Source organism: Electrona antarctica (assembly GCF_951216825.1).
Source record: "Electrona antarctica genome assembly, chromosome: 1".
Lineage (NCBI taxonomy): Eukaryota > Metazoa > Chordata > Actinopteri > Myctophiformes > Myctophidae > Electrona > Electrona antarctica.
The window spans coordinates 13,315,683-13,328,097 of NC_136806.1; the positions used below are offsets into that span (position 1 = coordinate 13,315,683).

The 12,415-nt window shown below is 44.1% G+C and overlaps 1 protein-coding gene across 1 annotated transcript in view; it reads left to right on the forward strand.

Annotated features, from left to right (window-relative positions):
- Positions 1–12,415, forward strand: part of LOC306925795 (xenotropic and polytropic retrovirus receptor 1 homolog) — a 60,876-nt gene that overhangs the window by 35,176 nt on the left and 13,285 nt on the right. Inside the window, exons 3-12 of the mRNA XM_079504872.1 lie at positions 2,393–2,494; positions 2,927–3,150; positions 4,613–4,762; positions 4,917–5,000; positions 5,670–5,751; positions 7,275–7,364; positions 8,560–8,657; positions 9,515–9,694; positions 10,791–10,956; positions 11,611–11,808. Of these exons, the coding sequence (XP_079360998.1) occupies positions 2,393–2,494; positions 2,927–3,150; positions 4,613–4,762; positions 4,917–5,000; positions 5,670–5,751; positions 7,275–7,364; positions 8,560–8,657; positions 9,515–9,694; positions 10,791–10,956; positions 11,611–11,808 (1,374 nt within the window). The remainder of the gene's footprint in view (positions 1–2,392; positions 2,495–2,926; positions 3,151–4,612; positions 4,763–4,916; positions 5,001–5,669; positions 5,752–7,274; positions 7,365–8,559; positions 8,658–9,514; positions 9,695–10,790; positions 10,957–11,610; positions 11,809–12,415) is intronic.

Consider the following 12,415-nt stretch of genomic DNA (forward strand, 5'->3'; position numbering starts at 1 on the left):
CATCTCTACATTGAATGGAACGGTGCCACAGTACCGTGCACTGACGGCACTGTCTTCTACATGCCAGAAAGCCTCTGCTACATGTCCAACTGTCCATGACAGTGGTTTTCAACCAGTGGTCCTTGAGGGGGTGGGTTGCAGGTGGTCCCCCCCAGCTAGATGATGGAGAGTTCGTAACCAAATGGACCCTTATAGATCTTTAACTCATGAGAGTGTACAATGAAACCAAATGGACCCGTGCGGGTCCATTTGGTTTCATTGTACACTCTCAAGAGTTACATGATTGTTAAACATCTGCAATACTGAATTTACAAGAAGTCTACACGATTAGAGAATGTAGAAAAATTGTTATTTTGATCAACTTTTGCCTAATGATTAGTACCAACATCAATACACAAAATCCTATCCAACGATGGCAAAATTATTATCAGAGGCTAAATGTCATCACATGGTGGTTCCATGGTGGTTCAACAATGGGGCCTTGATACGGGGAAGGGGAGAAAGGGGAGAAGGCCTCCCCCTTGTGGCCGTGCCAGCAGCTAAAAATGGTTCACCAAAGTAGTCCGTACAGCTGCAGTGTTCATTGTGTGTGTGCATGTTGTCACCCAAAACAAAATCTCAGTAAAGGGCATTTAGTGGAGTTGGTGCTGGGTTTTTTTCCTTCTGTAGTGAGAGTGTATCATATCATAGATAAGGTGAAAGGTCAAGTTTGTCAACTACCCACAAATTAAAGCTGCAATCCCAAGCATATTTTTGACGAGTGAAATGTTATCCTAACCAATCGGTATGTGTTGTATAGAGTATATAGACATAGACAATATGATCATTTGGACCTGAGACCAGATTCTACAAAATGTCTTCTAAATCATGACCTGATGATCAAAAGTTAACCTATGTTTCTATGTCAGTGGTGCTCAACCTTTTCCATTTTATCTGTATTTGGCTGCGGACCCCTAGCCTGGCTAATAAGCCAGACTAATATCACACAACACTGTCGCGGTATATTAGTCTGGGCTGGCTCCACTTGGATTTCATTTCCCGGGGGGCGGGTTCAAACATTTTCTCTTTGACGCAATTGGTCAGAGCTACTGTCAGTCAAAGGTCTCAAGCATTGAACGTCACTGTACCAAAGCCCGCCCATATTGCATACCGTGTCCCGATTGGCCCGACCTGTTCTCGGTTGTAGGAAAGAGGCGTGCTACTGAGCCTCGCCAGACCCTAATCCGCTGGCAGGCAATTTTTTTTTTGCCAACGGCTGATTCGGTCTGGTTTATTAACCAGGCTAGCGGACCCCCATCTGAAAATGCGTTGTTCCAGGGGACCCCCCAGAAGTAAATATTTGAGTTAAAAACGGTTGCTCTGAAAGAATATATACTGTATATTCAAAGATGTGTGCCACATTTTCCAGATTAAAAAAAAAATAGCAGATCCACAAGCTCGTATCGCGGCACTCGTTGAGCTTGTGGATCTGCTATTTTTCAGTATTATAAGAAAAAGTCCTTCTGCACACCTACAATGGACAGGTGCGTCGGATAACTGGAACTGAGAAGTATAGAAAAAAGAATCCCGCACACTGTCTTCACTTGAGTTTAGATTTATTGAGCAACGTTTCGGTCGTCAGACCTTCATTCATTGCCTGATGAAGGTCTGACGACCGAAACGTTGCTCAATAAATCTAAACTCAAGTGAAGACGGTGTGCGGGATTCTTTTAATAGCTAAAGTATAACATACGACTACTATATTATTTGGATATATCATTTGGTGGTAGTTTGCTTCAGGTGCTAGCTTAAAATTATAGCGATAAGGTTGGTTTCATGTTTGACATTTAAGGCCTCTTTAACCCATTTTGGGCGGGAACCCCTTTTGGTGTTTTAAAGCATTATGTTATACTTTAGCTATTGAAAAATAGCAGATCTACAAGCTCATAGTTCGGCACCGAGTGGCGCGCTATGAGCTTGTAGAAATGTCCTTCTCAAATTTGTAATATTTCTTTTTTCAGAACTCATATCTTTACTTCTGGGTGGTCCCTGGAACAACATATTTTCAGATGGAGGTCGGCGGCCAAATACAGATAATTCTGTGGGTCCTTGACATGCAATTGTTGAGCGTCACTGACAGTTTTTCAGAAAACTGTCATGATTTAGAAGACATGTTGTAGAATCGAGCTTGAGAATAGAAGAAACGTACTGTTATTGGAACCTGTTGAGCTGTTGTTTTCAGCCTCAATACTCTGTGATTGTGTGCGTGTGACTGACTGGGTTGTGTTTCAACAGACATAACTCAATCTGAGACGGAGTGCCTCTGTGAAAAAATAGCTCTGTGTTTCCTGATATGTCCTGTGCTTTGTAAAATGTTCACTAATGGCCTGTGTCCTCTTCTCTCTATCTGCAGTTACAGATGAGGATACGGTTAAGAGGTACTATGCCAAGTTCGAGGAGAAGTTCTTCCAGGCGTGTGAAAAGGAGCTGGCAAAGATCAACACTTTCTATTCTGGTAAAGAGCTGCTACTACCGTTGCTACAACTAATAGAACTAAGTACTACTAATAATACTACTACTTTAACCCATTTTGGGCGGGAACCCCTTTTGGTGTTAGCATTATGTTATGCTTTAGCAAACGGGCGCTCAATGTTAAACCCCAGCTGCACGAGGTTTCCTCGTCATAACTCCACGGGTCCGCCTGCAGTCCCCGCTCTTACCACTAGGGCCAAGCGCCTCAACGTTGTAGAGCCTCACTGGGGGCTTGGCGCACTGGGGGCACACACATTACATCACATCCCTTGTATTTCCATAGTCGTTTCAGTGCAACCACCTAACGAGTGAATGTCGTGTTTGCCCGGCGGTGTCCCGCAGACCCTTTTCCCGCTGCCTAACTCTCTTCCCATCCCTCTCTCCCTGCCGGCCTCGTCTCTCTCTCTCTCTCCAGAGAAGCTGGCCGAGGCCCAGCGTCGCTTTGCCACGCTGCAGAACGAGCTGCAGTCGTCGCTGGACGCCCTGAGAGAGAGCACCACCTACGGGCCCGGCCTGCGGAAGAGGAAGACGGTGTTCGCCCTGTCCCAACAGGAGAGGTGTAAGCACCGGAACATCAAGGACCTGCAGCTCGCCTTCTCAGAGTTCTACCTCAGCCTGATACTGTTGCAGAACTATCAGGTATGCAAACGAATGACTCCATAACACACGTATACGGTACGCACGCACGCACGCGCGCACACACACACACACACACTGTGCGCGCACAGTTAACTGATGTGAACACATTAGTATCAATTGTCTTCAAACTTCATGCACGCACATGGCATGTGATGAAATCTATCATTATTCACACTATATTAATATCACACATTAAGGGTGAAGTCTTCTGCCACACAACCTATAGGTAACTAGGTGGGTTGGTTGCTGCTGGTATGATATGATATAGAACTTTATTGTCAGTTCACACTGAAATTTGTCTTGCGACACAGCAGCCAAGTATGCAGAACACATATACACACATTTGACATAACACAAAGAACAAGACAATTTACATACATAAAGACATGAAGACAATATCCACCGCTTAGAATAGATTACCCTGTGGCTACTACGACTCCTGATTAAGCCTCAAGGTCGACTGGTGGACAAAGGACCTCTTTAGTCTGACCTTATTGTATGCTGGTACACCATATCTCCTTCCTGAAGGTAGCAACCTATATTCTCCATACAACACATGCTTAGTATTAGAGGTGATATTCCTTGCTAACCTTAGGATGCTGTTATCATACGTGGTACATACGTATAAATCATGCTGGTTGTACTGTCCCCTTTCCATATGCTACCATTCTAATATACACACAGTACTCTGGTTGTACTGTCCCCTTTCCATATGCTACCATTCTAATATACACACAGTACTCTGGTTGTACTGTCCCCTTTCCATATGCTACCATTCTAATATACACACAGTACTCTGGTTGTACTGTCCCCTTTCCATATGCTACCATTCTAATATACACACAGTACTCTGGTTGTACTGTCCCCTTTCCATATGCTACCATTCTAATATACACACAGTACTCTGGTTGTACTGTCCCCTTTCCATATGCTACCATTCTAATATACACACAGTACTCTGGTTGTACCGTCCCCTTTCCATATGCTACCATTCTAATATACACACAGTACTCTGGTTGTACTGTCCCCTTTCCATATGCTACCATTCTAATATACACACAGTACTCTGGTTGTACTGTCCCCTTTCCATATGCTACCATTCTAATATACACACAGTACTCTGGTTGTACTGTCCCCTTTCCATATGCTACCATTCTAATATACACACAGTACTCTGGTTGTACTGTCCCCTTTCCATATGCTACCATTCTAATATACACACAGTACTCTGGTTGTACTGTCCCCTTTCCATATGCTACCATTCTAATATACACACAGTACTCTGGTTGTACTGTCCCCTTTCCATATGCTACCATTCTAATATACACACAGTACTCTTCATTTTTTACCTACATTTTTCTACTACTTGTCTTTCTGTCTCCCTATCGCTTTCCATTCTCTCTCTCTCTCTCTCTCTCTCTCTCTCTCTCTCTCTCTCTCTCTCTCTCTCTGTGTGTTTCAGAACCTGAACTTCACAGGCTTCCGTAAGATCCTGAAGAAACATGATAAGATTCTGGAGACGTCCAGAGGTGCAGACTGGAGGGTGGCCCATGTCGAAGTCGCCCCATTCTACACATGCAAGAAGATCACGCAAATTATCTCCGAGACTGAGGTACACACACACACACACACACACACACACACACACACACACACACAAACTCACACGCAGGTAGATCAAATGTGTATCAAAATGCGTATTTAATGGTTTTACTTTCTCCTCCCATCTCTTTCCACCAACCACGCCTCTCTGTTCTCCCCATCAGGCGTTGGTTACAACAGAGCTGGAGGGAGGGGACAGACAGAAGGCCATGAAGAGACTGAGGGTGCCGCCCTTGGGGGCAGCACAGGTCAGACGCACGCACGTGCACGCACGCACACACACACACACATGCACACACACACTGAAGTTGTTGAAGGAGAATTCCGGACCAGCATTTTCTTATCGTAATCTGGTCTTATTATAACCAACAATCAGTGGTAGGGGCGAAAACAACAATAAAAAAAAAAAACATCCAGAGTTGACTTCAGAGCATCTCCGAGCGGGTCTTAGGCTCGTTTGCCTTTCTACAGAAGCCCCGTTGGTACAAAACACTGCAACATCTTTGGTCATTATGAAAGACAGATGTGTAGGAAAAAAATATTTTCGAGCGATCAAAATAAGCGATGTATCCTAAATAGCACTTTAATCCAAATCGCTTTACATAGATTGTAAACACATTCATACACCGATGGCGGAGGAAACCATGCAAGGCACATCGGGAACAATTAGGAGACTTCTGGCTCCTCCTGTCCTGACATGTCGAAGTGTCCTTGGGCAAGACACTGAACCCCACGTTGCCTCCAATGATTTGGTCGGTGCTAGCTTGTGAATGTGGGAGGTGAGGACGCTGGCGTCGACTGTCTGCCACGTCACCTCCCAATGTATGAATGAATGAACCATTGCAAGGTGCTTTGAGCACTTGGAAAAGCGCTATAAAAATGCCATTCATTAGTAAACAGTTTTTGTATCCCTGCAGCCTGCCCCTGCGTGGACCACCTTCAGAGTGGGGCTCTACTGCGGGGTGTTCCTGGTCCTAGTGGTGACAGTGATTATCACAGGTAACAAAACAAACACACACACTTCCATACAAACATACCAAACATGATGGAAAACATTCAACTCAACCAGCGACATAAGCTGTGTTTTCACTACAGTGAGCCAGGATTTTACCTGCAAAAATATAAATAGGAATGTCAATGCCCTCCTTGGCAGCAAAGGTGTTGGTGTTGCTTAAAGTGCTTTACAGAGTCGAACGTAATCGACGCAAGAAGCACTACGCAATGGAGGGTGAGAGAAATGTCTCCCCATTTCATTTACGTGACCCGTCGATCTTGGAGTGAATCCCAATCCAACGGAGCACTAGTGATGCAAGCAGAGAAAAGTACCCCTGGCGTCCTTTGGCAGCAGAGAGCAAGAAGGCTTTTCCTCTTCTGCTCGACCCCTCTTTCTTGAATTATTAGAGGACGACACTTCCGCCAGCACATTGAGTTGTAAACGTAAACACGATCGGCATGGATAGATCACATTGAAAGTTAAACAGGACAGCATTGTACAAGCTATGATAATTGTGTAAAATGTATAGTCTCCTACATGCTTCCATTTGGTGACAATGTGACCGTTTACAGACGCGACCAACATTACAAATGCTATCTGTGTTGGCGATTGTTTCTTGTTATTGTTTCTTTTCTAACGGTACAGTACTTTACACTCGCACGAGAGGCTACCGTAACTTTAACCCATTTAGGCCTGACATCGAAATAGCAGAAAATAGCAGACCTACAAGCTCATAGCGCGCCACCGAGTGGCGCGCTATGAGCTTGAAGATCTGCTATTTTTCAATAGCTAAAGTATTACATAATGCTTAGTTAAAACACCACAAGGGGTTCCCGCCCAAAATGGGTTAATCCATCGAATGAACAGGATCAGCGAACAGTTTTCTCTCTCCTCAGCAGCAGAGCGTCAAGTTTACCATTTACAATTTAGGCATTTAGCAGACGCTCTTAATCCAGAGCGATTTACAGTAAGCAAGAACACAAACATGGTAATACGTACATCCTATACATGGAAAGAGTCATCATGAATCATACATAAGATAAGAACGTAACAGTGGAATATCTATATAATGAAACTATGCATATATACTTTAGAGTGCTATGTCTACATAAAATGCTATCTAAGCTACATAAGTTGAGCCTTTGCATACGCCTGTAAGGTCGTCGGGGCTAGGGCAAGTGCTACGGGCTAAGATGGAGTCTAAAGAGGTGGGTTTTCAGCTTACGGCGGAAGATTGGGAGTGAGTCTGCAGTTCTGATTGCAGTGGGAAGTGCATTCGAGTTTGGAACGTGTGGAGCGAACGTTGTGGTGCACGGATATACTGACAGAATATCAGATGTACACCTGATGGCAGGCTAAACACTCGCACTCAGACACCTAAAACCAAGCATAGCCTCCATGCCATTCATAGAGCTTCAAATGCTTTGTATGAATATAAGATTTGTTAAGTTTCAGTCAGCCATTTCTGATCATGTGTTGGTTGTACTGTAACTATTCTTTGTATCTCTCTCTCTCTTCCACTCTCCAGGAGCCGTGACGATTCGCGAACGCGATGTTTGGCCCCTGGTGAGGATCTATAGGGGAGGCTTCCTGTTAATAGAGTTCCTCTTCCTGCTAGGTATACGCACACGCATGTGCACACGAGCACACACATACACACAGTTATGACACTCGTTGCAGCCGATACGTTTTTTTTAGGGTTTTTTTGTGTGTGAATACATTTCTATTTGGACTAATCTGTATGGAAGAGTATGATAATACAATATCTAATAATACAGTACTCGGCTCCGATAAACACCAGTATCAGCTGTTACTTTGAGAATTATCTGTCATTTAGAACTCATTTTACAGTAGCTTTATCAACTAACTTATGAACTCCCTTTGGTGTTTTCTCTCTATCCTGCATTTAAACACTTAGCTTTTACACTAGCTTCTTTTTTAACTTGCATTTAATACTGGTTTTACAGTAGCTTCATCCACAGATTTATCAACACTGCTGTGTCTTTAACCCGTAGATAGATAGATAGATAGATAGAATACTGTATTGGCAGTTCAAGAAAATTACAGAAAATGACATCACACGTTAACAGTAGCTCTATCCACTGACTTATAAAATCGCTGTGCTGTTGTTTCTCTAACCTGCTTTAAAACACTTACTTTGCATTTTCTTTGTCTGTTTTTAACCCGCCTCCTTACTGCTCCCCTGACACCCTCTGCTTTATTACTGACTTGTGTGCTCGGAGGCCTCCTATAAGCTCTTCACAATAGCCTTTGCACACTTAAGTTCCGGTCCTGCTCTGTTCTAGCCTGGTTTCCATCATCCCTGGCCTACTTTAAGGCTATATAATTCTACTTATTTTTTTGTCAGTGGTTCTCAAACTATTTCATGTCAAGGACCCCCAAAAATTACATGTAATAATAAATGTAATAAAGATTTGAGTTAAAAATGTTCGCTCTCAGAATATGCCTTCAAAAATGTGCACCACATTTTCACCACATTTTTCAAAAATAGCAGATCTACAAGCTTGTAGATCTGCTATTTTTCAATACCTAAAGCATAACATAATGCTTAAAACACCAACAGGGGTTCCTGCCCAGAATGGGTTAATACAGAATGAGATCATATCGACATCGGTTTATATTGGTTATTGGCCATAACGGCAATTAATTATATTGGATATTGATATCTGCCAAAATGTATCGTCGGTATCTCTAATCTTTTATTGGGTAAAGGACCTGGACATTGGATATGGGGGACGCTGGCCCCCAAAAATGGCCTAGCCTAACCTACTGTACTGTGTGTTCTCTGGCAGGGATCAACACCTATGGCTGGAGACAGGCAGGGGTTAACCATGTACTCATCTTTGAACTCAACCCCAGGAACAACCTATCCCACCAACATCTGTTTGAGGTATTCACACCCACACACGCATGTGTGTACACACACACACACACACACACACACACACACACACACACACACACACACACACACACACACACACACTGTAAGTACATATTACACACTTAAATTTGCAATATGTTTACAGTAAGTAAGAGCGTAACATATAAAGATCATGTTACATTAGTGGCTTGCATTTAAGCCAGGCTGAAGGTTTTGTTTTTCTGTTACTATTACTATAGTACTGTCCTTACCTCCGGTGCTGTGGCTCTCCTTGCCAATAGAAAGCACAGGGCCTTATATACATTCGCTTTTCGCTATAATATTGTAATCTATTAATATTCAAGGTGTTAAATGCAGGTACAATACAGCTGTCACAACATTTCAGGCAGTGAAATGTACTTGGAGATGATGAACAAACCTCTTGCTGTGTGTGTGTGTGTGTGTGTGTGTGTGTGTGTGTGTGTGTGTGTGTGTGTGTGTGTGTGTGTGTGTGTGTGTGTGTGTGTGTGTGTGTGTGTGTGTGTGTGTGTGTGTGTGTGTGTGTGTGTGTGTGTGTGTGTGTGTGTGTGTGTGTGTGTGTGTGTCAGTTAGCGAGGTACTGCTCAGTTTCAGCCATTATAGGAAGCCGCTCAATTTGGAGGAGGCGTTGTTTCCTTTATCCATGATTTATGTCTGCTGTCCTGTGTCTGACATGTCTGCTGTACTGTATGTAACGATGCTTTGCCGTCCGTACGTTGTAACTGGCTGCTCTCCTATTGTCAAACTGCACTGGCAGTGTTTATGTGCTTTGTACAAGGTATTCCTGTACTTCTCATTATGTGGACATAAATAAACATTTCAAATGTGTGTGTGTGTGTGTGTAGATTGCGGGCCTGCTGGGCGTGCTGTGGTGCGTCAGCCTGCTGTCCTGTCTCTTCAGTGACAGCGTCCTGGTTCCCATGCAGGCCAACCCTCTGGCTCTGTACGGCTTCTTCTTCCTGTTCCTCATCAACCCTTCCAAGACCTGCTACTACAAGTCACGCTTCTGGCTCCTCAAGCTGCTGGTAAGCACAACACTGAGGGATGTGCGTGTGCCCGTGGGGTTGGGGTCAGTTAGTCCAAACAGACCAGCTCTGTTGCATTGAGTGGAGTCTGCACACTAATGAGTATGTCATTCCGATAACATGCAATTTATTACGTGACATTTTCAGTCAATCAATTATTTATTTAGAATGCTTCAGTTGATTGTTGCACTACCTGTTTTATACTCTGACATGTAGCTGCACTTCAACAATTATTAATAGTGTTATTGTATTTATTCTTAGATCAGTGGTTCTCAACATCTGAGAGTGTACTCTCAGAGTTACAGAGGGTCAATTTGAGAAACACTGTCCTCGATTGTTTATAAATTACACACATTGGTATGGGATCGGTACGCCGTTGACACAGGACACAGACACACACACACACACACACAAACCTGGGAGCTGACCAGTACAACTACAGTCTTATACTGTTGGCCACTAAGCAACTCCAGGGGGAGCAGTGCCTTGCTCAAGGGCACTTCAGCGGTGTTGGGTGAGTGATGACACTCACTTCCCCACCCGGCAACAAGGGCGCTCCTCTAACCCTTAGGCCACCGCTGCCCCTCTAATCTCTAATACTTATCCCATAGATTTCTGGCGACGGCTCTTTTGCGAACTTGCAAAGTCTGCATACTGATCATATTTTCCTGTGTAGTTCCGCATGGTGACTGCTCCGTTTATATTTTCCTGTGTAGTTCCGCATGGTGACGGCTCCGTTTATAGTTTCCTGTGTAGTTCCGCATGGTGACGGCTCCGTTTATATTTACCTGTGTAGTTCCGTGTGGTGACGGCTCCGTTTATATTTTCCTGTGTAGTGCCGCATGGTGACTGCTCCGTTTATATTTACCTGTGTGGTGACGGCTCTGTTTATATTTCCCTGTGTAGTTCCGTGTGGTGACGGCTCTGTTTATATTATCCTGTGTAGTTCCGTGTGGTGACGGCTCTGTTTATATTATCCTGTGTAGTTCCGTGTGGTGACGGCTCTGTTTATATTTTCCTGTGTGGTGACGGCTCTGTTTATATTTCCCTGTGTAGTTCCGTGTGGTGACGGCTCTGTTTATATTTCCCTGTGTAGTTCCGCGTGGTGACGGCTCCGTTCCACCGGGTGGAGTTTGCAGACTTCTGGCTGGCCGACCAGCTGAACTCTCTGGTGGTTTGTCTGATGGACCTGGAGTACATGATCTGCTTCTACAGCTTCGAGCTGGACTGGCACAAACACGACGGACTCATTAGCAGTGAAGGTACGCACGCACGCACACACGCGCGCACACACACACACACCATGTTCTTGTAGCCCCTCAACTCTATGGGGTTTCATAAGGTTTTCACGTGGAAATTCTATTTTTTATAATAAGCATGTTTTTTTTTAACTTGAGCATTGAATCATGATAAAATGCCATAATGATTGATAAATGATAGAAATATAATAGTTTTTGGTGTCAGCTTTCCTCTGACTACTCTAATACAATAAATGTACGTTTTGTTGTGAACCCATTAATTAAAACCGGGAAACCTAAAGTGTCATTGTCAAAATGTCACTTTTTGCCACAGACATACAAAATGACCGGACAATTATATATCACATCAAGAGATAACCTCGAATGACCATAACAGGTCTGTACCAATGGAAGTTATCGGGGGTCCTCCTTTGCAAATGAAACCTTTGAGAGCCACCACCACTAGTACTAGTTGGACTAATAATGTGCCATAGAGCTGTATAGTAAATAATTATCATACATATTCTGAAGAAAACCTTGAGACGTGACATTCAGTAATTGGCTCTCATGCCGCAGACAAGACCAAGTCTTTGCCACGGACACATCTGTCCGTGTACGGACATGTTGGTGACCCCCTGTATGTAACCGTGTCTCCCCCCCCACCCCCCCCCCCCCCAGGTAAAGACGACGTGTGCCACTCCTACTCGTACGGCGTGCGTGCGGTGATCCACTGTCTCCCGGCGTGGTTCCGCTTCGTCCAGTGTCTGCGGCGTTACCGCGACACCAAGCGAGCCTTCCCTCACCTCGTCAACGCAGGGAAATACTCCACGTCCTTCTTCGTGGTCACCTTCGCGGCCCTCTACAGCACGCACAAAGGTACTGCAGCGGAGAGAGGAGCTTGCTTTCATTTCTGCACGCCAACACTGTGTTCACCATATAGGCCAGGGTTTCCCAAACTGTAGTGCGTGAACGCCCTCTAGGGGGCGGGCGTGACATGAAAAGGGTAATGGTGTCTGCTCATAAAGGTGTCTACTATCACCTCTCAATGTGTTCCAACCCAAATCCCTTGGGAAACCTTGTGAAAGCTGCTGACAGTTGGGCTACCATTGACAAACCTATATGCAGAGAAGATTTACACATTTTCATTCTGCTTTCAGTAGCCGAGTATAGCATGATTCGGAATCCATTGCAAGCACAGACAAAACAAACAAAAAAAACACCCCTTGTGCTAGAAACGGCCATAGCTGTCAAACATCACAAATGTGACAAAAGTGTAAAATAAATCACCTTAACCCATTTTGGGCGGGAACCCCTTTTGGTGTTATAACCACCAAAAGGGGTGTTATAATTTAGCTATTGGAAAAATAGCAGATCTACAAGCTCATGGCGCGCTACGAGCTTGTAGGTCTGCTATTTTTGAAAAATCGTGAAAATATTTATTTCAGAATTTAGAATATTTTTTTAAAATGTTGAGGCCTAAATG